Source organism: Cyprinus carpio, chromosome A4 (genome assembly GCF_018340385.1).
Source record: "Cyprinus carpio isolate SPL01 chromosome A4, ASM1834038v1, whole genome shotgun sequence".
NCBI lineage: Eukaryota > Metazoa > Chordata > Actinopteri > Cypriniformes > Cyprinidae > Cyprinus > Cyprinus carpio.
In genome coordinates, this window is record NC_056575.1 from 9,809,976 (window position 1) to 9,831,652 (window position 21,677).

The following is a 21,677-nucleotide window of genomic DNA, read 5'->3' on the forward strand; positions in this document are numbered from 1 at the left end:
CTTCCTTCAGACACCCTTGGGGCCTCCCACAGCCCCCCACTGTGAAGCCTGAACTGGAATAAAAGAATGATCTTTTCCTCTCCCACTTACAGTAAATCTGAGATTTGCGGTTATCTGGCTCATGCTGTGACTGAGATTAAGGCCAAACCAATTCTAAATCATAATCAAAGGACAGAAATTGAGGATGGATGCAGAAAATTGTGTTGTGACAACATATTTAAGCCCACCTCTTTCATTTCAGTCCAATGTTTTTGATCCTGCATGTTTATGGCTGCTGTTTTGAAGATTAATGTTCGGCTGAGCAGGAGAATTTAAATGAATAAAGCTTTAGAATAACAGATTGACAAGCAATATTTGAAAAAATAAATGAATAAATACATTTATAAAAAATATGAATGAGTAATGTTAATAAAATAATTTAAATATATAATAAATTAATATAGTTTAATTCAAAAATTGTAAATACAATTAAATTTTGTGAATTTTCCAAATAAAAAATAATAATAATAAAAAATAAAAAACTAAAATTCTTGAATCAAATTCAAGGTATTTTATTGACAAGTTTGGCAATACTGGCAAAGCATCAATACACAAAAACAGTGACAGCAAAAAATTAATAAAAATAATACTAATAATAAAGCAAAGTGGTGCTAGTATTGATAATAAAATAATAATTGCAATAAAATAAAATGCAAAAGAGAAAATAAATCTTATTGCATACAATACTTCCAAAAGCTTAAACAGTACCAACAAATGGAGAAAATAAATAAATAAAATAAATATACATAAAACGACTGACTCAGGGATATTTCACCCTCTTAATTTTTGACTATTGATTCTTTTCAGCTTTAATCTGCATGGATTAGAACTATTTAGCAAACCGACCTTCATAAACCCACCAAATTCTTCTGTCATCTACAGGTAGTCAAGGTCTTTGAAGTAAGCAAGGTGTTTTTGTGGCTTTGCCTTCATAGGACAGTCTGGGTAACATGAGCAACATCATTAATGCAGTGTCTCTTTAAAATGTTGTTTTGGACCCCAGTGTGTTATTGCAGCGAAAGTGCACTTGCACGTGTGTGTATGTTGTAGTTGGATTGAGTGTCAAAGCTGAATGATTTGAATAATTCATGACTATGGAAATTAGTCTGTCTGAAGGAAAAGAGTGCGGTCTTTGCCCCCGAGGCCTGTAGGGACAGAGATGCTTTGCTTTTTCATTTATTCTCTCTCCCTTCCTGCCTGCCTCATTCTCTCTCAACCCTCCTCAAATGCCTTTCTCAAATGCAGTGAACAGTTGAGGAAAACACGTGAAATATAACAGGAGCAGCGATGGAAAGAGAAAAAAAAATCAGAGAAAAATGAGAATAATGATAGCTGTCATGGGGAATGAGATGGCATTGTGCCCGAGCGTGGAACACAGAGCAGGCTGTCATCTGCAACCATTGTTCTATTTTCTCTCAAATAGTCCTGTGCTTCTATTGCTCGGAGTGGATCTGTCACACCTCTTTTACTAAATGTTAAGAAATAGATGACTGTATCATCTGACAAATCATAAACACAGTACAGAGACAGAGCAGGTCATTTTATACTTCACTGGCCATGCTTTGAGCGACTCTGATGTGAAGGACAGATATTGATTGTGGCTCACATGTAGTTCCATCAGCTTCCAGCGACGATTCAAGTCTTTTCAAGATATTTTGAGATACATGTTGACTCCTAATAACTTGAGTCATATAAATATTTTGAGAACATAAACTCAAAAACGTTTTCGTAACGCATTCTTGTGGCGCCCTCTACTGTTTCAAATCATAATATAAACTCAAAATATATAACCTCAGGGGGACTTTTGGGCTGTGCAACCCCCACCACGACACCCCGAAAACCCATAAAGTACTGTTTAAACGTCAGTATTATTCTCACCGTGTCCGTGTTCTGTTCAACAAGAAACAGACGTTATTTGCATTCGTCCCTGAGCAGCTGAATCTGGCACATCCAGAATAGCGGCAAAGACAGATGAGCAGAAACAGTAACACTGTCAGTTGGCAGAGAAAGACAATATGCTGCGAGACAGTAAACAGAAGGAGTCGTGAAGAGAGAGGAGGGATAAACATGAACAAAAGTGAGCGAGAGCGAGAAATAAAGGAGTTATTTTTAGCGCGTGCAATGATTAGATTTGCTTCCTGTTGCATCGAGCCAAGTTGGTCGGGTGGCTGTCAATATGAGTTATTGCATAGACCTCGCTCTAATCAAAGAAGTGTGTATACGTGCGTGCGTGTGTGTGTGTGTAAATGAGGGAGTGGCCCATGCGCGTATCTGTGTGTGTGCGCGTACATGCGTTTGTCTATAAATTGCATACTCTCCTATTACTTAGCGTCTGGAGATGTTGGTTTAGCTCGGTGGATGGTATCCGGTATTCCCTGCAGTGCCAGTTCGGTGCAATGCCAATAATGAGCCATCTGGTGCTCTCACCATCAATCCCACAAGTCCTGGGACCATCACCCAGAATTCTGCACCCCTGCGCTCAGCCAAATAATCAGGCCGCTGTACGGAACAAGATCAAGATGAAGGGCAAAGTTTACTCACTTCAAAAATACAAAAATAAGTTGTTGTTTTTTAAATCATATTTTTATTTGTATATATTTAGAGATACTATGTATTTTTTTAAAGTATACAATACTACGCTACATATAATAGGCTATATATATATATATATATATACACATTTTATAAATACACACTGTGTATAAAGATTGTGAAAAAAATTACTATATCATTGGCCTATTTTAAATGTAAATCAAACACAATTTAGTGAAATTTGAATTATGCAAAGGAGAAAATAAAATTTGCAAGTTAGTAAAAATATATTTTTTGGAATAGGCTACATTATACATACAGATACACACACACATTATTCGTTTACATATACATTTTAAGAAAAATGTATTTCTTGTAAACTATTTTTCTTACACAATTTTGTTGCTCTGGTCTGGTATCTTGCTTAGATATTTTTGTGATCAGAGATTTGAGAAAGCTAATGAAACCACTTACCAAGACTGAGAGACACTCTTTGAAGGAAGATGCTTTGCCAGAATGTCCAAAGTGGCTGATCAGATTCCCAGATTATTCCCAATGCAAACAATGTAAATGTTCTCAACATACTCAAAGGACAATTATTTAAATAATTACTGTGCAGTTCTTTGAAGAGCCACATCCATTCTCGGCTTTCAGTAATCCTGCTATGATTGATTAATTGCCTGGAGTGTTGCACACACACACACACACACACACACACACACACACACACACACACACACACACACACACACACACATAACAGGAAGCTCTTTGTTTGTTGTAATGATTAAAACCTGATTCTATAATCTATTACATCAGTGTGTAATTACATCATATCCATTCATTTCTGTGATTTTACGGCTGGTTGGTATCAAATAATAGGCTTCACAGAGCAGAAAAATGCAATAGGAAGTTTTGAAATTGTAATTAGGGCAACGCTCTTTCGGATAACCTTCAAAAGTTGAAAATAACACATTTTTTTCATAATGGGGTTATGCTACTGTCCCCAGGATAACAAATTGCATTGGCTATGGAACGCTGAATAACCAGCTAACAAGAACATTGGTTTTTGTGAGGAATTGTGAGCAAATAATTGCACTTTTGGAAACAGACTTTGTCTCTCACTGCTAGAATAATTAAAAGCGACCCATCACTCTATAGCAGAGCTTGAGTGCCAAGCAAGGCTTTTCAAGAAGAGTTTGGAATTAGTGTTGTAAAAGTAAAATCACTTTAAGGTATTCAATCCCTTAAAAATCATGTTCAATAATTGGAATAATGCTTAAGTAAAATAGAATAGAATAAAATATAAATATTAAATAAACATGAAAGATATTGTTTGAATGAAAACATGAAACATTGTTTGCAACTTAAGTGTACTTTGAGTGTCAAACCACTAGGTGACAGCATATTGTCATTTTAAAATGTCACCAATGTTAATCAAAGTACCACAGAGATCCATAACCATTAATGTCATTCTGTAAGATTTTAAACTTAAATCTTAAACAATTCCACAATCCAAGCCACTCACCTAAATATTAGAGCCTAATGATATAAAGCCAAAACATTTAGGTGTCCCATAAAGAGACATGAAGCACTAGCTGCCAACTTTAAGACTAATTTGGGTTAGCATAGGTTCACCTACCAACTGGCCTCATTACATTTACTTAAGAGATAAAACTTAATTTCCTACAGTGGATGTCCCTGTCATAAAGGTCTCCCAGTGTTCCAGCATTTTCTTGGAATCAACATTAGCACTGTGGTTATGAATCTCCACCTGCAGCTAAGCAATGGTTCTCCCCAGAAACTAATTTATAAAATGTTTGTTGTAAAGTCCATCTTAAACTGGTAGCTGTGTTTTGCAACATGAAAGCTGGTTTCTAGCTGGTTTAAACTCATCATTAGCTAGTTCAAGCAATTTATTAGTTGTTTAAAGCTTATAATTAACTGGTCCAACCTGGTCATTAACTGGTTCACTGCTTCAAGCTGGGCCATAAACGAGTTAATGCTTGTTATAAGCTGTTCAAGCTGATCATTAGCTGGCCTAACCAGGTCAGTAGCTGGTTTAAGCTGGTTTGAATTGGTCATTAACTGGTTCAAGCTAGTTTTCAGCTTCTCCAAGCTTATCATTATCTGTTTCAAGCTTCTTGTTATCTGGTCTAAGCAAGTCAATAGCTGGTCATTGTCTGGTCTTTAGCTGATTCAAGCAAGTCATTTCCATCCATTTCATGGACGATCGAAGATTGTCTACTAGCATGCACTAGCTAATGAGCCGTTTTGACCATTATAGTTTCAATGTTCCAGAACACAGTCTTTGGCACAAACTGAGTCTTTACAGTTGTATAATATATGTCAGTGTAGTGCTTTTGTGAGACCTACTACTCACTCTTACAACACAAAACATGGATGGTATTGCAATCCCTTAATGTTTTGTGTAATTCTTTGATTACTGTGAAACAGTCACAGATCCAAAGGGAAAAGAGGAATAGCAAAACAGGATTGGATAACCTTAATCACTCATGTGTCATTTGATGACGCACACCACATGTATACGTGTGGAAACGGCCGATTCTCAGCTTAGTTATGGGAAACTGAAACTTTCCAAAGAGGTTTGACCCCCTGACCTTTAGAATCCTTCAGCTTCAAGTGCATCCCTCTGTCCCCAGTCACAGCACCTCGTCCCAGGCTCTGGGTGTCACCACAGGGCCTTTGATGGCTCACACATGGGCTGCTTCCTGTAGCTACTACTTCCTGTGGTTAATCGGGGAGAGGGTGCATCGGGGCTGCCCCTTCTGGTCTCTGGGGAAACACAGGGGATGTGACTGTTTGCACACACACAGACAAATACACTCTCATAATCCCCATTCAACCCCAGCACTTCTTCAACCTTTCACACACCCTTACTTCCCTCAGTCACACAAACACACATGCACCCTGCAGCAGTTCTCATCACACTTCAGCCTCCAAACCATCTGCGACCTTTGAGTTCTGTCCCTCTGGAGTGGAAGTCCTGCTTCCCATGAAGACCCAGCATCAGTCAATCAAATTAAACTTACAAATCAAGAAGTAACAGATTAAAACAACTATTGTGATTAATCTTGTGATTACTAACAAACATGTTTATACTGTGTGGATGACATTTGTAACATATGTGACGGATGGACGGACGGACGGACGGACGGACGGACGGACAGACAGACAGACGATAGATAGATAGATAGATAGATAGATAGATAGATAGATAGATAGATAGATAGATAGATAGATAGATAGATAGATAGATAGATAGATAGATAGATAGATAGACGAACGAACGATGGACAGAGATACATTAGACAGACAGAATAAAACTACAAACTTGCACAAAAAGAAACTACAACTCCCATGAAACTTTCTGGCTGACGAACAAAGACAGCATGAACTGACAAGAGTTCATATTTTGTTTAGACGGGTCATGAAAAGAAAAGCATGCAGTAAACTAAGAATAAAAGCATTTTTATATTTATATTTTATTGCCACGGCCGGGGTCCTGTATCGCGCACATACTAAATCTACACCCCCCTGCTGAATGAAATCATTGTGCATGACTTCCAGTTCTTTATGTGGAGTAATGTACCGCGCATGCCATATTCTCTCTTTCTTTTAGTCATCCAGCCGCCAGTAAATCCTCTTTAGTTTAGTGAGTAATATTATGCACCTGTCAGTGAATCTTCAGTATGCTCCATTTATTCTTATTGTGACCTACATCAGGGAGATGGATATAAACGGAGGTGACATCAGGAGCAGACACGCTCGTGCACGGGCATCCCTCCATACCTGACGCCATAGCAACGCTATGCAGAATCAGTGATGCGCTCTTTCTTCAATACAGCAAGGACAAGGAGATACAGCACCATCGTGTTCACTGTCTAACCGCTGATTTTGGAGCTGGTTTACTTCATGTATCGATGACAAAACCTACAACCGGAGACATCTAGGTGAGTGTGTCCGCAGTCTTGGTGCTTTACATCTTAAATGAATTCATTCAAATCCCAGAGGTTGATTCTGAATGACGATCACTGCCTTATCATATTTACAATGGCCTTGAACATGTTGATGTTACGTTGCATTTTAATTACATTTTGACGTGCGGTTGTAATGTTATAAGCTGAATGACTGAACTGTTGACTGCTCATGTAGAGACGTGTCACTTATAAAACATCAGAACTAAGTTTAATCGAGGTAGCATTTTGTTTCTTTGTGAGGTAAGCTTGTTTTACAGAAGCAACAATTATCTGACCTGGGTGTACCGATTACAGCAGACTACACTGTAATTACAATATCACTGGTAACGAATTATAGGCAATATTAAATGAACATCAGGTGAGCTAATAAAAAGTCAGTAATTTCAAATACGCTAAAAAGTACTAAATGCAAATACAAATTTTGTAATTGTAACAAATACCTTTAGATTAAGTGACTCTAGAAATATTAAGATGTATGAACTTAACTTAATTGTTTTTTTTTCTGTTTATGTTTTGATTGTTTATTATTATGTATCTCTTTTTTATTAATATAAATGGAGAGCAAAATGCACGTTTAAACAAACACTCAACCATCAACACTCCTGGAAAAAAGAAATAAGTGCCACACATAGATCTCAAAACCTGTTGTATTAAACGTGCCAAGGGTAACAATCAACTAACAAATTATTTTAATTGAGCATTAAAACACATCTTGACATCCACAAGACAATAAGCTACTAAACAGGATGACAAAATCAAGAGCAAAAATGTAAATCAATCTGGCAAACCGGTAAAAATGCTTCCATAATTGTTCTTGCCCATGTGCATGCTGGGAAAACATAACATTGCCGGAAACTGAATGAGCAAAAGTGCACTTAGACAGGATGTGCTTGTAAACTGTTTATTAAATTATGTTGCTCACTCAATAATTTCTTCATTAGGAATTATTCAGAAATTAAGCAGAATGGAAATAAATAAATAAATACATTTTTAAATTGTTATTGAACTTGTCATTTAAATTGTCATTAAACATAATTCTCTTAAGTATAATCTACATTATTGATATTTAAAATGATATACATTATGAAATCTATACAGAATCATTCAAATTTTAATTATTGAATGTTTTAAAAAGTATTTATTAATTTAAATAATTTTGTGTATCTATTTTTTATTATCATTTACATAACAATTTTAATTAACTTTTCAGTCGACCACTAATTGAAACATTACTATTCTATGCAACTCTGTGTTTTCCAGTTTCTCTCTCTGTTTACAGTCGATCTCTATTTTCGCAGCAGGGTCTGTACATTCATGCCAACATTCCTGTTCAAGTTTGGAAATACGATCCAAGAACTAGAGAGAGAGAGAGAGAGAGAGAGAGACCATGAGCAGCTGATACACCGCAGCTAAAAATAATATTCCCTGTAAATTACTGTCTCGAACACCAGGCAACGGGCATGAAAAGCTACTAAAGCAGAGCAATTATTTCGGTAAGTGATTATTTAATAAGTATATATGACTGTCACTGTGGGTTTTACTATTTTATTTACTATTCATGCTAGATAAATATCATAAGTAGAGGAAAGACAACGTCAGGGTGTCAGTGAGTATGTGAAGGGATCTTAGTAGATGTCAGAGTGGGTGGTATCCTATAATAATAATAATAATAATAATAACCATGAACAGCAGAGTTTACTTAAAAGTAATGAGTATGAATTAGGAGACTGATGAACTGTAGTCTATTTAATGAACTTGTCATAGGGCTTTACTTTGTAATTAATTTCATTTAACGTCAAGCAAGACTCAATATCCTGAGACAGCAATTCATTTTTTGATTTCTGTAGAACGTCTTTTGTTAATATCAATAAGACCATACACGACAAGTTCTTGAGTATCTTAATGTTGCACTAAATAAATTTAGTATAACATCAGCAGTTCTAACCAAAACCTTTCAACACATCCACACATGCACATATAAAAGTATAAAACAAATTAACAAATACATAAAATAAAATGAAAACAAAACCAATATTTTAACAAAAAAATAAAATTAAAAGTAAAAAAAAAATACAATAAAATAATAGTTATATGTGATATCATGATTATATAACTAGGGTTATTAAGTTATATAACTATTTTTGTTACTTGAAATGAAATTTTATATAATATATATATATATATATATATATATATATATATATATATATATAAAAACTTATTTTATTTAATTTCAGCTAGTTGCCAAGGCAACATCTCTCATTTTCATTTAGTTTATCTTGATGTACTAAAATAACTAAAAAATAAAACGGAACAAAAATTACTAAAACTTTTAACTAAAATTAAAATGAAACCAGAAAATATAAAAAATAAAAACTAATTCAAAATATTGTTACTATAATAGTAGTTATACTAAAATACCCATGGGTGTAACCAAAATACAGAAATTTTAATGTAATTTAAACATTTTAAATTAAGTAGGTTTGTCAAAAAATAATTATATTTTAATTATATTTTAATAATTACATGTTATAATGTAATTTATACATTTTATAATGTACTAAACACTGTAAAACACACACACACAAACACACACACACACACACACACACATGCTTTGTTGGGTCACCTGAGGATACACAGCATACAAGCTTCAGTCTACCGGAGTATATTCTGCACAAGCAAAGATTACTGTCCATTGTGATGTTGTATAATGCAACTATCCTGTAAGAGAAAGTAAACTTTGGTAAACTGGTAAATGGATTGGCTGACAGGGTGCAGGCACTGTCCCTAGAGAGGCTTTGTTAATCTTGCTCTTACACTGATTGTCAGCAGAGGATCAATGTCGTTAAATACTTTGCCGGACCTCATAGTCAATAATGAGTACAGGAATACCGCTTTCAGTGTTGTTAGGTAGGGCTCAAAGCTGGCATTCAGTGTGTAATCAAGTACCATTAAATGTCTTATTTTTTATTACATTTACCTGCATTGAATGCTTTATATTCAAATCTAACATCAAACATCCTTTTTTTTAACCATGCCCAGGCTCCTTTAGCCCAGTCAAGTGACATGGCCTTGTCTTTCTGTGGGAACGACAGAGGTAGTAATGCCTACAGCGTGGACAAAGGAGTCCTGGACAATGGCTGCTTCGTGGACGCCCTCAACCTCGTCCCTCATGTATTTCTTCTCTTCATCACCTTCCCTATCCTCTTCATTGGTATGATTGCCCTTGCCTTTTTTCCCTCTTAAACAATCGTGCTTGTTTTGTAGTTGGTTACAGGGTTGTGTTCCATTCAGAATTTAACATAAACTGCCTTTTAATTGAGAACTCTAGTGTTATTGTATTGGTTTATTGCATTAAAAGACAATAGGTGTGGTTAGACAGGAAATAAAATGTGTTTTATAATATAATATAATATATTGATAAATCTTATTTTATTTTTTGTTTTAATTTGTTCTATTATTGTTCTGTTATTAAATTTATATATTTATTTGGAGCCAGAAAACATTAATCTTACAAAGTGGAACTCTTAAACTGAACGCCTTTTGTGTGAAGTGAGAATTTCTTTGTATAACAGTTGAGTAAATTCTTGTTCTTGTCATTCGAATTCAACTTTCTGTGAGGTGAAGCCAACTCAATTCAAATTCCAAATTAACAAACGCTAGATGAATGTCCCACTGAAATGTTTACAAAAAATTGTTCCATGAACAATTTATAAATTGAACAGAACGTTCTGAGAACATTTCCTGTTAGCTGGCTGGGTCATATGGTCCAGATAATGAAGTTGAAAAGAACTATATATTAATAAATATATTGATATTATGGTTTACTGAAACACACATGTGTGTGTTTGTGTCCAGGTTGGGGTAGCCAGAGTTCAAAGGTGCAGATCCATCATAACACCTGGCTGCACTTTCCTGGCCACAGTCTGCGCTGGATCCTGACCTTCACACTGCTGTTTGTGCACGTGTGCGAGATCGCCGAGGGAATCGTCTCCAATACGTGGGTTTCAACACACACACACACACACACACACACACACACACACACACACACACACACACACACACACATTTATTATATTTGTGTGTTTATGACCAGTATGCATTTATCTTTATGTCCGTGTGTATGAATGGATGATTTTAGGCAGATGGAGTCCAATCACTTGCACCTCTTCATGCCAGCACTGATGGGCTTCATAGCGGCAACGACCTCAGTCGTATACTATCACAATATAGAAACAGCCAATTTCCCCAAACTGCTGCTGGGTAAGTCAATGTCCATTTCAGTATGCAAATATGCAACTAAAAATGCTGGCAGTTAATAATAAAATGTACTTTGAGTGTCGCTGTTTCATCACCTACATTATATAACGGTTAGTAAACACTTTCAGTCTGTGTGTTGCTTGGCAACACTTAATGGTCTGTCCTTGGGATTCCGTATGAACATGAGACCTAACTTCAGAAATACTATTTCACAGCCTTATTTATATACTGGATTCTGGCTTTCATCACCAAGATGATAAAGTTATGGAAGTTTGCAGATGCGAGCCTTGGGGTGCAACATCTCCGTTTCTGTATCACAGCTTTGCTTGTGGTGCTGTACGGCCTGCTCATGGCTGTCGAGATCAACGTTATCAGAGTCAGGGTGAGTTGATCTAGGGTCATGTGGCAAATGCATTATTTTTATTATTTATTTTATTTTCCAATTATTTTTTATTATACAGTGTTTTTCTATATGCCTCTAATTTGAACCACTAATTCAATGTTTTATTTTTTTTTCTATATTCCTTTTATTTGATCCTTTAATTTAAAGGGATAGTCCATCCTGAACTAAAAATTGTGTTATCATTTACTTATCCTCATGTTGCTCCAAACCTGTTTTTGTTTAATTCTTCTGCACAAAAGAAGATATTCTGAAGTATGTTGGTAACCAAACAGTGTCAGTTCCCATTGACTTCCTTTGTATTTTATCTCCTTATAACGAAAGTCAGTGGGAGCAAATCTACTTTTATATTCCATAGAAAAAAAGTCATACAGGTTTGGAGAAACGTGAGCATTCCAAAAAGCAGGGTATGAAAATTATCAAAGAATTTTCATTCATATTTATACAATCCCATTAAATCATATTTAATTTAATTTAAACAATATTTTATCAATTGTAGACACTCTTATAAAACTATCAAATTAATTGTGGACAATTTTATAATACTAACAAAAGTCACTAACCTGCTAAAAAAAAGAGTTTGGACTGGCAAGGATTTCAATTCTGGTTCAGGTTGGTTTGTGCTGGTATTGATTAGCTGGATTAGCTGATAGACATATAGCCATGATTTTCACCATCCAAACTGCTTGACCAGCATTATTTCTGGTTGACCAAGGTAGTCTTCCTGTTTAAGCAGTTAAACACAACATGCTAGTCTGTTCAGCAGGGTTATTATATTTTACTAACAAACCATATGACCTGTATGTTTGAATTTTTTTCTCTTACCTGCAGAAGTACGTGTTCTTTGCGAACCCCCAGAAGGTCAAGCCCGCAGAAGACTTGCAGGACTTGGGTGTGCGATTCCTCCAGCCCTTTGTCAACCTCCTCTCTAAATCAACATACTGGTGGATGAACCCGCTCATCATTGGAGCCCACAAGAGACCCATTGAGCTGAAGAAGATTGGAAAACTTCCAATCGCGATGAGGGCGTTGACTAACTATATGCGTCTGAAAGACTCCTATGAGGAACAGAGGGTAAGTGCAGATGATCACAGGTTTATAAAATCAAATATTATCATTGATAATCTAAATAAACAATATTTTCATATTTGATGACATACTATAGAAATGAGAAGTGTCTCTTTGCTTGTCCAATTCTGACAGCAGAAAACAGAGGACCCAGATAAATCCCCATCCATCTGGAAATCCATGTACCGGGCATTTGGGGGGTCAATACTCCTCAGCAGCACTTTGCGGTACATGGCAGACTTGCTGGGCTTTGCCGGGCCACTCTGCATCTCTGGGATTGTGGAACACCTGGATAGTTCAACAGAGATTGACAGGACAAATAAGGTGTGTGTTTCATCTTATTTTAGAGTGCAAAATATGGTTGTCTTGTGCATGTCGCCATCTTTGATAGTCTGTCAGTATGGTTACAAACGCTATTCATGGGACTGTGAGAATAGAAAACATTGCAAAAAATGATTTGCTTACTCAGAATAAATATACATACTTAAACAAAAAAAATAAACAAACAAACATACAAAAAAACATACACTTGCCTTGAGACAGAAGATATTAAGTCTTGCTTTTAAAAAAAGAGTAAGTTTTTCCTTAATATTTTGTACTGTTTTAAGAAAGAAAAAATGAAGAGAAAAAAATCAGAAAACGAATTAATATCTTAAGTCATTTTGCCTTCAAGTACATGTATCTTGATATACGAATGTTTAGATATTTGCACTGGAAAACAAGACAGAATTACTAATTAAGAAAATTTCTAAAATATATATATTTTTTAGAATAAACGGGCATGACTTTAGTTATTTGTTCACATGGACAGTATTCAAGCCATGTAAGCCATTGTACGAAAATGACAATTCAAGAGTACATACAATTGTCTATCCCAAACACATACCAGTGATGTGGTAAAACAGGGAAATGGAGGGATAAAGGAAACTACACAACTAATGTAATGGAAATATATTACAATCCCGTCACTGTCTCACAGCACTTTGATGTTACCATATTTACTTTGGAACCCTTTCATAATGTGCCTTGTTAAATAATTTAGGATGTTGTTCAAATAACTGTTAATTAAATGATTGTTCTGCTGGTTATGCTACTAATTAGACTGTATTTATTTTTCCTGGGTGCAACATGACTGTAGAAAGTGATCTATGGTCTGATATCTGCTGTTTTGCCTTGCTAATTATCACTTCCTGTGTGATGTCACAGAGTGCTATTAATGAGAAAACCGTATGTCATCACCTTGAGATGACAGCAATTATTAGATTTCACACAGTGTGTTTTCCCTGCTCAGATGACCATGATGTCATGTGTTTTTGAAAAAACACCCTCATGAGCTCTGGATAAGGATGGATTCAGGGCGGAAAACTCTGAATGAATGAATGACTGAATGAATGATATCATTGCAATTATCTTGTCATATGTCTGTAAGCACACAGTGATATACATTTTGAAATACCTTTTGTTTTAACTTTGAACAATATACACAACTTTTTTTAAATAATAGTGCTTATTTAGCAAGGATGCATTAAAATGATTAAAAATGACAGTGAAGACTTTTACATTGTTACAAAAAATCTCTATTCAAATAAAATCATTATTACTGAATGCTTTTGATTATATTTCACAATATTACACTATTTTACTTTATTTTTTAATAATTTTTTTTTAAATACAGCCCAGGTGAGTATAAGAGACTTGTTTCAAAAACTTTAAAAGATCTTTCCAGTCCCAATGTTTTGAACGGCAGTGTATGTGTTATTTATTTTATAGCGTATTATTAAAATTTATAATTAAAATAAATAATTTTTAAGTGTGGCTTAATCCAAATACATTTTGGGGGTCACTGTATAAATGTGTGTGACAAAATGAAAAAAAAACACACACACACACATCCACACCACACAAAACTCCCAACAAAAATCACACAAACTGACTCCTTCTTATTATTTTAGGCAACACTCACGTTTAAGCCACTCAACTTATTATGTTTAAGTGACTGGTGTGTTGTGAGTTATTTGTGTGTGTGTGTGTGTGTGTGTGTGTGTGTGTGTGTATATGACATCAGTGAGGGCTGAAATGTTTTTAACTATTATGCGTGTGTGTTCATACTTTGTTTTTTTCCTGTCAGACAGCGAACATGACTTTCGGGGTGTACTTCATGTCTTCCACTGAGCTGCTGCAGAATACGTCTGTTCTGGCTGTTCTGCTGTTCTTGGCACTCGTGCTGCAGCGAACATTCCTGCAGGCCTCCTACTATGTCACGATAGAAACCGGCATTAACCTACGCGGGGCGCTGCTTGTAAGTTTACTGGAAGTCAAACATGGAGTGAATTATCAGACAAATTTTTATTTCATCAGTCTGCATTACTCACTTCAAGTTGTGTGGTATAATACAAAATATTATATAAGACAAATTCTTAAAGGAAAGTTGCTATATTCTATTCAATTCAATTCTATTTGTCCTGTTTGATTCTATTCTACTCTACTTTGTCCCATATTATGTCTGTTTTATTCTATTCTGCATTATTCTGTTCATTTCAGTAAAGTTTCTAATTATGTTAATTTATGTATTATATTTGGGTCTGTTGCATTATTATCTGTTTTGTTATTCTGTTCTATTCTTTCTACTCAATTCTATTAAATTATGTTAGATTCAGTTATGCTTTATTCTATTTGGGTCTGTTTTGATATTATCTGCTTTTTTCCTATTCCATTTTTATTCTATTCTATTCTATTCTATTCTATTCTATTCTATTCTATTCTATTCTATTCTTTTCTATTCTATCAGTATTGTTATTGTAACCTAAACCTTAAACTATTAAATGTTTTTTAATTGAAATAAAGCTGAAAAAAGTATAAATATTAGATGAAGAACTTATAAAACTTAAATGAAGTACTTAGAAACCAAAATTAAATAAAACTAAATAGAATCTTTTTTTAAATAAAAGTAACAAAAATGACAAAATCACAACAAAATTACTAAAACTAAAATTTGAATGAAATATAAAAATAATTAATTAATTAATTAATTATGTAATTATATTCAGAATTAGTTCAAAATATTAGGAAATACTATAGTGTTTTATATTATATTATATTATATTATATTATATTATATTATATTATATTATATTATATTATATTATATTATATTATATTATATTATATTATATTATATTATCACAATAACACTGTTGACTATATGTTCTTTTTGGTCTGTTCTGTTATGATCTGGTTTGTCATTGCACTGTATTCATGCAATTCATACAATTGCACTGTATTCTATTTTAGTCTTGTCTTCTTTTCTGCTGGATTCAAGACCCAAAATCAAAGGTAGCGTTAAATTTTTTTTTTTTTTCATGTATTGGTTCTCGTCCTCTAGGCAATGATCTACAATAAAATTCTGCGCCTCTCCACTTCAAACATGTCCATGGGAGAGATGACCCTCAGCCAGATCAACAATCTCGTTGCCATAGAAACCAATCAGCTCATGTGGTTTCTCTTCTTATGCCCCAATCTGTGGGCCATGCCAGTTCAGGTATTTCATAGCAAAAACACCCCTGCATTTGTGCAAAACACTAAATCATTGGTGTCCTTAAGCAAAACATAACTTATTTCTGTTCATAGATCATTATGGGAGTCATCCTGCTGTATTATTTGTTGGGTGACAGTGCGTTGATAGGGGCCGGCGTCATTTTGCTCCTGGCCCCGGTTCAGTACCTCATCGCTACAAAGTTGGCAGACACACAAAAGAGCACGCTGGTGAGCTTTACTTACACCTTTGTGAAGCTGCATGCTGTCAACACACCAACAAGTTTATGTTTGTGACTTCTAAATATTTTCTCAGGACTACTCAACAGACCGTCTTAAAAAGACAACAGAGATCCTGAAGGGAATAAAGCTGCTGAAGCTCTATGCCTGGGAGAACATCTTCTGTGACCGTGTAGAAGAGACCAGAGGAAAAGAGCTGACCAGTCTCAAGACTTTCGCCCTCTACACATCAATGTCCAGTATGAGAGGCTCCTCCCTCCATCATATGCCCCGCCCACATACATAAACCCCTCCCCTTGCCATTGCCCTGTCCACAACCCGTATTCTCTTTCACTAAACTTTTTGCAGTCAATCTTATTTGGTTCTAATAGCTGATAGTTTGTTTTCACTGTTTAGTTTTGGCATCTATTGGAAAATAAATGCTGTCTCTTCATCTCCTCAGTATTTATGAATGCCGCCATCCCCATTGCTGCAGTGTTGGCGGTAAGAGATGCATCATGAAGGTTTTGTTTAGTTGTATTTTAACCACCATGTAGAGCATACATTCTCTTCTTGTTCTTGTAGACATTTGTCACACATGCCTATATTGAAGAGGTCAGGCTCAGTCCAGCCAAGGCATTTGCCTCTTTGGCTCTATTCCACATCCTGGTCACTCCACTCTTCCTGTTATCCACGGTGGTCAGGTTTGCCGTTAAGGCCCTTGTCAGGTATGTCACTAAATCAAACAAGTTATCAAATCCAACATTACTTCATAATATTGGCTTTCCTGGAAGGATCTGATCATCTGGTTCTGGTCATCATGTCTGCAGTGTACAGAAGCTCAGCGAGTTCCTGCAGAGCGATGAGCTTGGAGATGACAGCTGGAGAAACACAGAAATGTCCATGTCTCTAGAGGTCGGCAAGAAATACAAACACCATGGGGATGTGAGTGCTCACACACAAATTTGCACCTTAAGCCGAGTTCAGACTGCATGATTTTCAAAGTAGTCGGGTCACTTTTCACACTGCATGACTATCTTGATCAGCATTCAGTCGCTGCTGTGTTCACACTGCATGACTTTACAATAGGAAGAATCGCTGACAACTCTGTCTGGTACGCAAACTATGTTTCACAACCAAACACACGCGAGATGTGACAAGGAAACAACGCGATATCACACGTGCAAGACCGGAGTTCTCATGTGCCTGTGCGCTGATTTGCAGCGAAAACAAGAAAAAGAAAAGAAGCCATGCTTGCTGATATTATAGTCTATAACTCCTCCCCGAACTCCCCGCTGCTCTGTATCTTGCTCTCTCATTGGCTGTCGGTCATCACCGATGTAGTTTTCAGTCAGAACACTTTTCACACAGCATGATTTTGAATCGCCGACAGGTCCAGATATTTAGCATGCCGATTCTCTCAGATCGCATCTTTGCTCATTCCCACTGCATGATTGTCACTCACGTGAACGAGCACCGATTTGCCTGTGATTTCGGGCATTTGTCGGTGATTTCTCAAAACCTGTCGGTGAGCCAAAAACTGGGTTAAAATCGTGCAGTCTGAACTAGGCTTTAAAGGTGCAGTCACATTTACAGTTGCTTGGTGAATTATTGTGCACGAAATCCAGTAATTTCAACAGGGATCAACATAACTGGGAATTTCACTTGAGGGCAAAAGGTTTCCATGCAGATTTTGCAACAGATTCATGTTGGATATGTGAATTCACTGTGTTGACCAACAGAAAGCTGCTTGGTTTGTCAATATTGTAGCTTCTGGACCTATTATGCCCAGAAAATTTCGCTATGTGACATTTCTTAATACTCAAACTATTCCAAGCCTTGACGTTCAGCAGAGCTTTATGTTCAGTAAGAAGTAAGATGCTCTTAGAGGAACTGTTGCTGGAATAGTCAATTTGGGTGATATGGGACACCTAAAATAGTTGGGATGCCATGTGATAATCTAATTTTTATATTGTTTAGTTTTCTGAAAAACATTCCGTAATATATTTGGCATCTGAGTAGCTTTTTGTGAAGTTTAAAAATGGATGGAATGTTCTTGGATCAGTTTTAAGGGAGAAATATTATATGTTGATTTACTGGGACTTTCTTGCTCTGTAACTTAGCAAGAGAAACAAATTAATATTAATGTTTATGTATTAGCTCACTGGAAATTCAGTTTTTTTTATATAACATTTTTAACATTTAATTGCATAATTTAAATAGTTATATTTATCACTTAGGGTGAAATAACCAGGGATGAGTTTCTGGACAGAGCAACTGAAGTCAATTGTGGCATCAAATATTTCCAAAACTCTTATATTTGTGTCCGTGAAGTGTCTCTCTGGGACATTAGAAAAGGGGTATTCTAACTGAGATAAACTTGATGTCATAACACTCTAAATGACCTCCAATAACAGCAAACATGAGACTCCACACGGTCATGTCTCTAGAGACAACTATCCCACGTTTAGGGGGCTGAAATGGGAGCTGGTCATTCCTGAGCCAGCATAGCTGAGATCTCATGAACGTGTTAAAGAGAAGCTCCTCTCTCTGGTCAGTACAGGGGCTCTCAGCTGTTCTCTGACAGAGGGACAAATATATGACATGACTAAAAGTACCCGTCCCCCGAGAGGAGCAGAGCTGGAGCAAGGGGTGAAGAAAGGGAGGGAAAGAGAGAGTGAGGTTGAGGATGGAAATGTATACTGTGACAGGAAGAAGGGGGTTCCAGGGGAGAAAATAGTGCTAAGCTGGGAAAATAGCTTGACTAGATGCAAGCGGGAACTCATGTTTCTTGTTTTAGGACTTGACAGCAGCTTTTGAGTGTCATGTGATGTTTGTTTGCTGATCCAAAATGACAATTCTGTCATTATGTTTTTAAAAACCCATGTGCTATTATTTTTTCACTGGAACATAGAAGTATAAATTTGTGCTGCTCCGTCATTTTGAGTTGTTTTGATATAGAAAACACATTTTGGGATTTATGCTTTCTAATTATTTAATTATTATGTTTAATCTCCAACCCATCCTCAAGGTATAATCATTAAAATGGCAGCTGTGATAAAATCTTATTTTTTAAAGAATTTGGAAAAGAGTGATTTTCAGGATATTTTTCTGGAGGGAATTAGGAGAATTATTCATTAGAAGTTTACAAGACATAAATAATAGGTTAGAGTAAAAATATTATTATTTAATTTCATTATTTAAATAATTTAATATATTTATATTACAGTGTATATATTTAACAATATATTAACAATTTTAGCAATAGGCTTTATTATAGCAATATAAGTTTCTGCCGATCAGTCACACTACATATTAAATTACTAAATATTATTTAAATATTAAATATATAGAATAAAAGAAAATATAAAAAGAATGATTAATAATGTATGTAATGAATTATTTATATTACTGTACATATATTTACAATTTTAGTGATAAGCTAGTGATATAATTTTCTGGCAATGTCCCACCACATAGTAAATATTAAATTATTATTAAATATTATACAAAATGTAAATATTATGCATATATTAAATATTAAAAAAAAAGATATAAAAATATAATTATGAATAATTTATATCACAGTGCATATATTTAACAATATATTTACAATTGTAACTATGCTTTATTGTAGTTATATGAGTTTCTGGTGATCTGTCACACCTCATTAAAGAGCGTTAAAATGACATTTATTGTTTAAATATTATAAAAAAACTGACAATTTAAAAGTTGATTCCTTGTTTTATCTTTGATGCCTTGTTTTATCAAAGATAAAACATGAAACTGTTGTTTTTTTTCTTTGCTTAATCACGTTTATCCTCAAACTGCCCTTTTTGATCCAAAATGATACAATATGTCACAATATTGCAAGAATCTTTTCTATACAATGACAGTTTGTAGTAATCTGAAGCTCTCAAACTCCTAAAAGCACAATCAAAAATAATATTGTTAAATTAATTAGTTATTTTTAATTATTTTTAATTAATTATTTTCCTTATTGTCTTTATCTTTTTAGACGAAGACTATCAACAGGAAGGGCCGTTATCGTATGGATAACTACGAGCAGCCCATGCGCAGGCAGCTGCGGCCCACAGAGACTGAAGATGTCGCCGTACAGGTCAGACGTCACTATCCTCAGCAGAGAATACATCAGCACTGATTCTCTGATTCTCGCTCACAGAGCATGTGCTAAAGCTCACTGAGACAATTCAGGATCTACATGTTCTCATCCAAATGCCAGTAACCCTTAAGTCATGGCTAATAGATTGTTTTACTCCTACTGTGCTACAGGAAATGTTTGAATGCCATGTTTTAACACACACAGATGTTTATTTATTTTTTTGAGCACGTTCATTCCTTTCTTAACTTTTTTTTTTTGTAACTCTCCATATGGGGTCTGTTATAGTTTCTCAGACATAGTGTGCTTGGGTTCAGCTTCCCTCTGAGTGCAGTTTGGGATTCTCATGAGAAGAAAAACTGGGACTAAAAATCAGAAAGACATTAATTTGTGTGTTCATTTTTTGGTTTCGCCTCTGTCTCTCGGTCCCCCAAGGGTCCATTTTCTTTGCCATCACATCCCTCTATACTGGGGTGGGAATTGGAAATAATTTAATGATCCTGGTTGTGATTCTGATTCTGCTTAATTATTCACATACCTCAATGATTCCATTAATGATTCTTTTTATATTTATATATATATATATATAACTTTGAAGGACAAAGAATGTAGTATGGACTGGAAAACAATTCTTACAGTGTCCACTAACCTCAACTTAGTAACTACGGTAATAACTACAGTAACAGTAACTAAATAATAAAATAAAAATGAAATATTCACATTTCAAAGCTAATTGATGATGTTTATGCATGCCGTCTGTCATGACAACTTCTAAGTCTAAAGTTGTTCTGATGCATATATTGCAAAACCCATTAAAACAAATCTGATTTTGGAATCATTTGGTTAATGGTTATGGAATCCTTTAGTTCCATTATTATTATATTTTTTTTTTTAAATGCAACTGGTTCTGGAAGACAAACGTCTCTTATCTAATGTGTTTAGTGGCTGAACACATAAACACACACATCCTCATGGACTCTCCCACAGTGACATCCGCTCACTTTGTTATGAATATGGCCTAATCGACTCTGACATTTACATTCCTTCACTTCAGTCATTCTCAAGCATTACTCCCATTTTACCCTCTCTTCCCTGCTCTCTTGTTCTCACAGATGTTTTTGATTGTTTAGCGTTCTCCCTTTTCCCAGTATTCTGTTCTGGCCTACTGTACAGCTCTGATGGATGGGATTGTTATCATTATTTTAAATAAACATTTGGAAACTAGAATTCAGAACACATCCGAAAGATGTAAGCGAGGCAGAAGCAGCTTGTATGCACAGAGATGAAACGATCATATCATGTGCATTCTGCTTTATGCTGGTTTGTTTCGGTCCATCGTTCTAAACCCCTTGGTTTTTGTTTGTATTGGTGAATGTCTCATTCAGGTGAATGATGGCTTCTTCACATGGGGAAGCAACTTGTCGACGCTGTCGGACATCAACATCCGAATCCCTACAGGTATACACTGCTTACTAGTAATTAAAGGGGTAGTTCACCCAAA

General features: G+C 35.4%; 1 protein-coding gene across 13 annotated transcripts in view; it reads left to right on the forward strand.

Moving 5' to 3' along the window:
* The first annotated feature begins 6,143 nt into the window (after nucleotides 1–6,143).
* Nucleotides 6,144–21,677, forward strand: part of LOC109057219 (ATP-binding cassette sub-family C member 9-like) — a 35,886-nt gene continuing 20,352 nt past the window's right edge. For 3 of the 13 annotated variants that reach the window (XM_042740036.1, XM_042740043.1, XM_042740047.1), the window contains exons 1-17: nucleotides 6,149–6,545; nucleotides 7,871–8,065; nucleotides 9,618–9,789; nucleotides 10,434–10,575; nucleotides 10,720–10,841; nucleotides 11,054–11,220; nucleotides 12,070–12,312; nucleotides 12,442–12,630; nucleotides 14,435–14,605; nucleotides 15,689–15,844; nucleotides 15,934–16,068; nucleotides 16,154–16,316; nucleotides 16,520–16,560; nucleotides 16,642–16,784; nucleotides 16,887–17,001; nucleotides 20,075–20,176; nucleotides 21,562–21,634. In XM_042740036.1, coding sequence (XP_042595970.1) covers nucleotides 9,642–9,789; nucleotides 10,434–10,575; nucleotides 10,720–10,841; nucleotides 11,054–11,220; nucleotides 12,070–12,312; nucleotides 12,442–12,630; nucleotides 14,435–14,605; nucleotides 15,689–15,844; nucleotides 15,934–16,068; nucleotides 16,154–16,316; nucleotides 16,520–16,560; nucleotides 16,642–16,784; nucleotides 16,887–17,001; nucleotides 20,075–20,176; nucleotides 21,562–21,634 — 2,110 coding nt within the window. In that variant the 5' untranslated portion in view covers nucleotides 6,149–6,545; nucleotides 7,871–8,065; nucleotides 9,618–9,641. Of the gene's footprint in view, nucleotides 6,546–7,870; nucleotides 8,066–9,617; nucleotides 9,790–10,433; nucleotides 10,576–10,719; nucleotides 10,842–11,053; nucleotides 11,221–12,069; nucleotides 12,313–12,441; nucleotides 12,631–14,434; nucleotides 14,606–15,688; nucleotides 15,845–15,933; nucleotides 16,069–16,153; nucleotides 16,317–16,519; nucleotides 16,561–16,641; nucleotides 16,785–16,886; nucleotides 17,002–20,074; nucleotides 20,177–21,561; nucleotides 21,635–21,677 lie in introns of those variants that run through there. The other 10 variants (XM_042740029.1, XM_042740032.1, XM_042740004.1 and 7 more) reach the window with 9 other exon arrangements.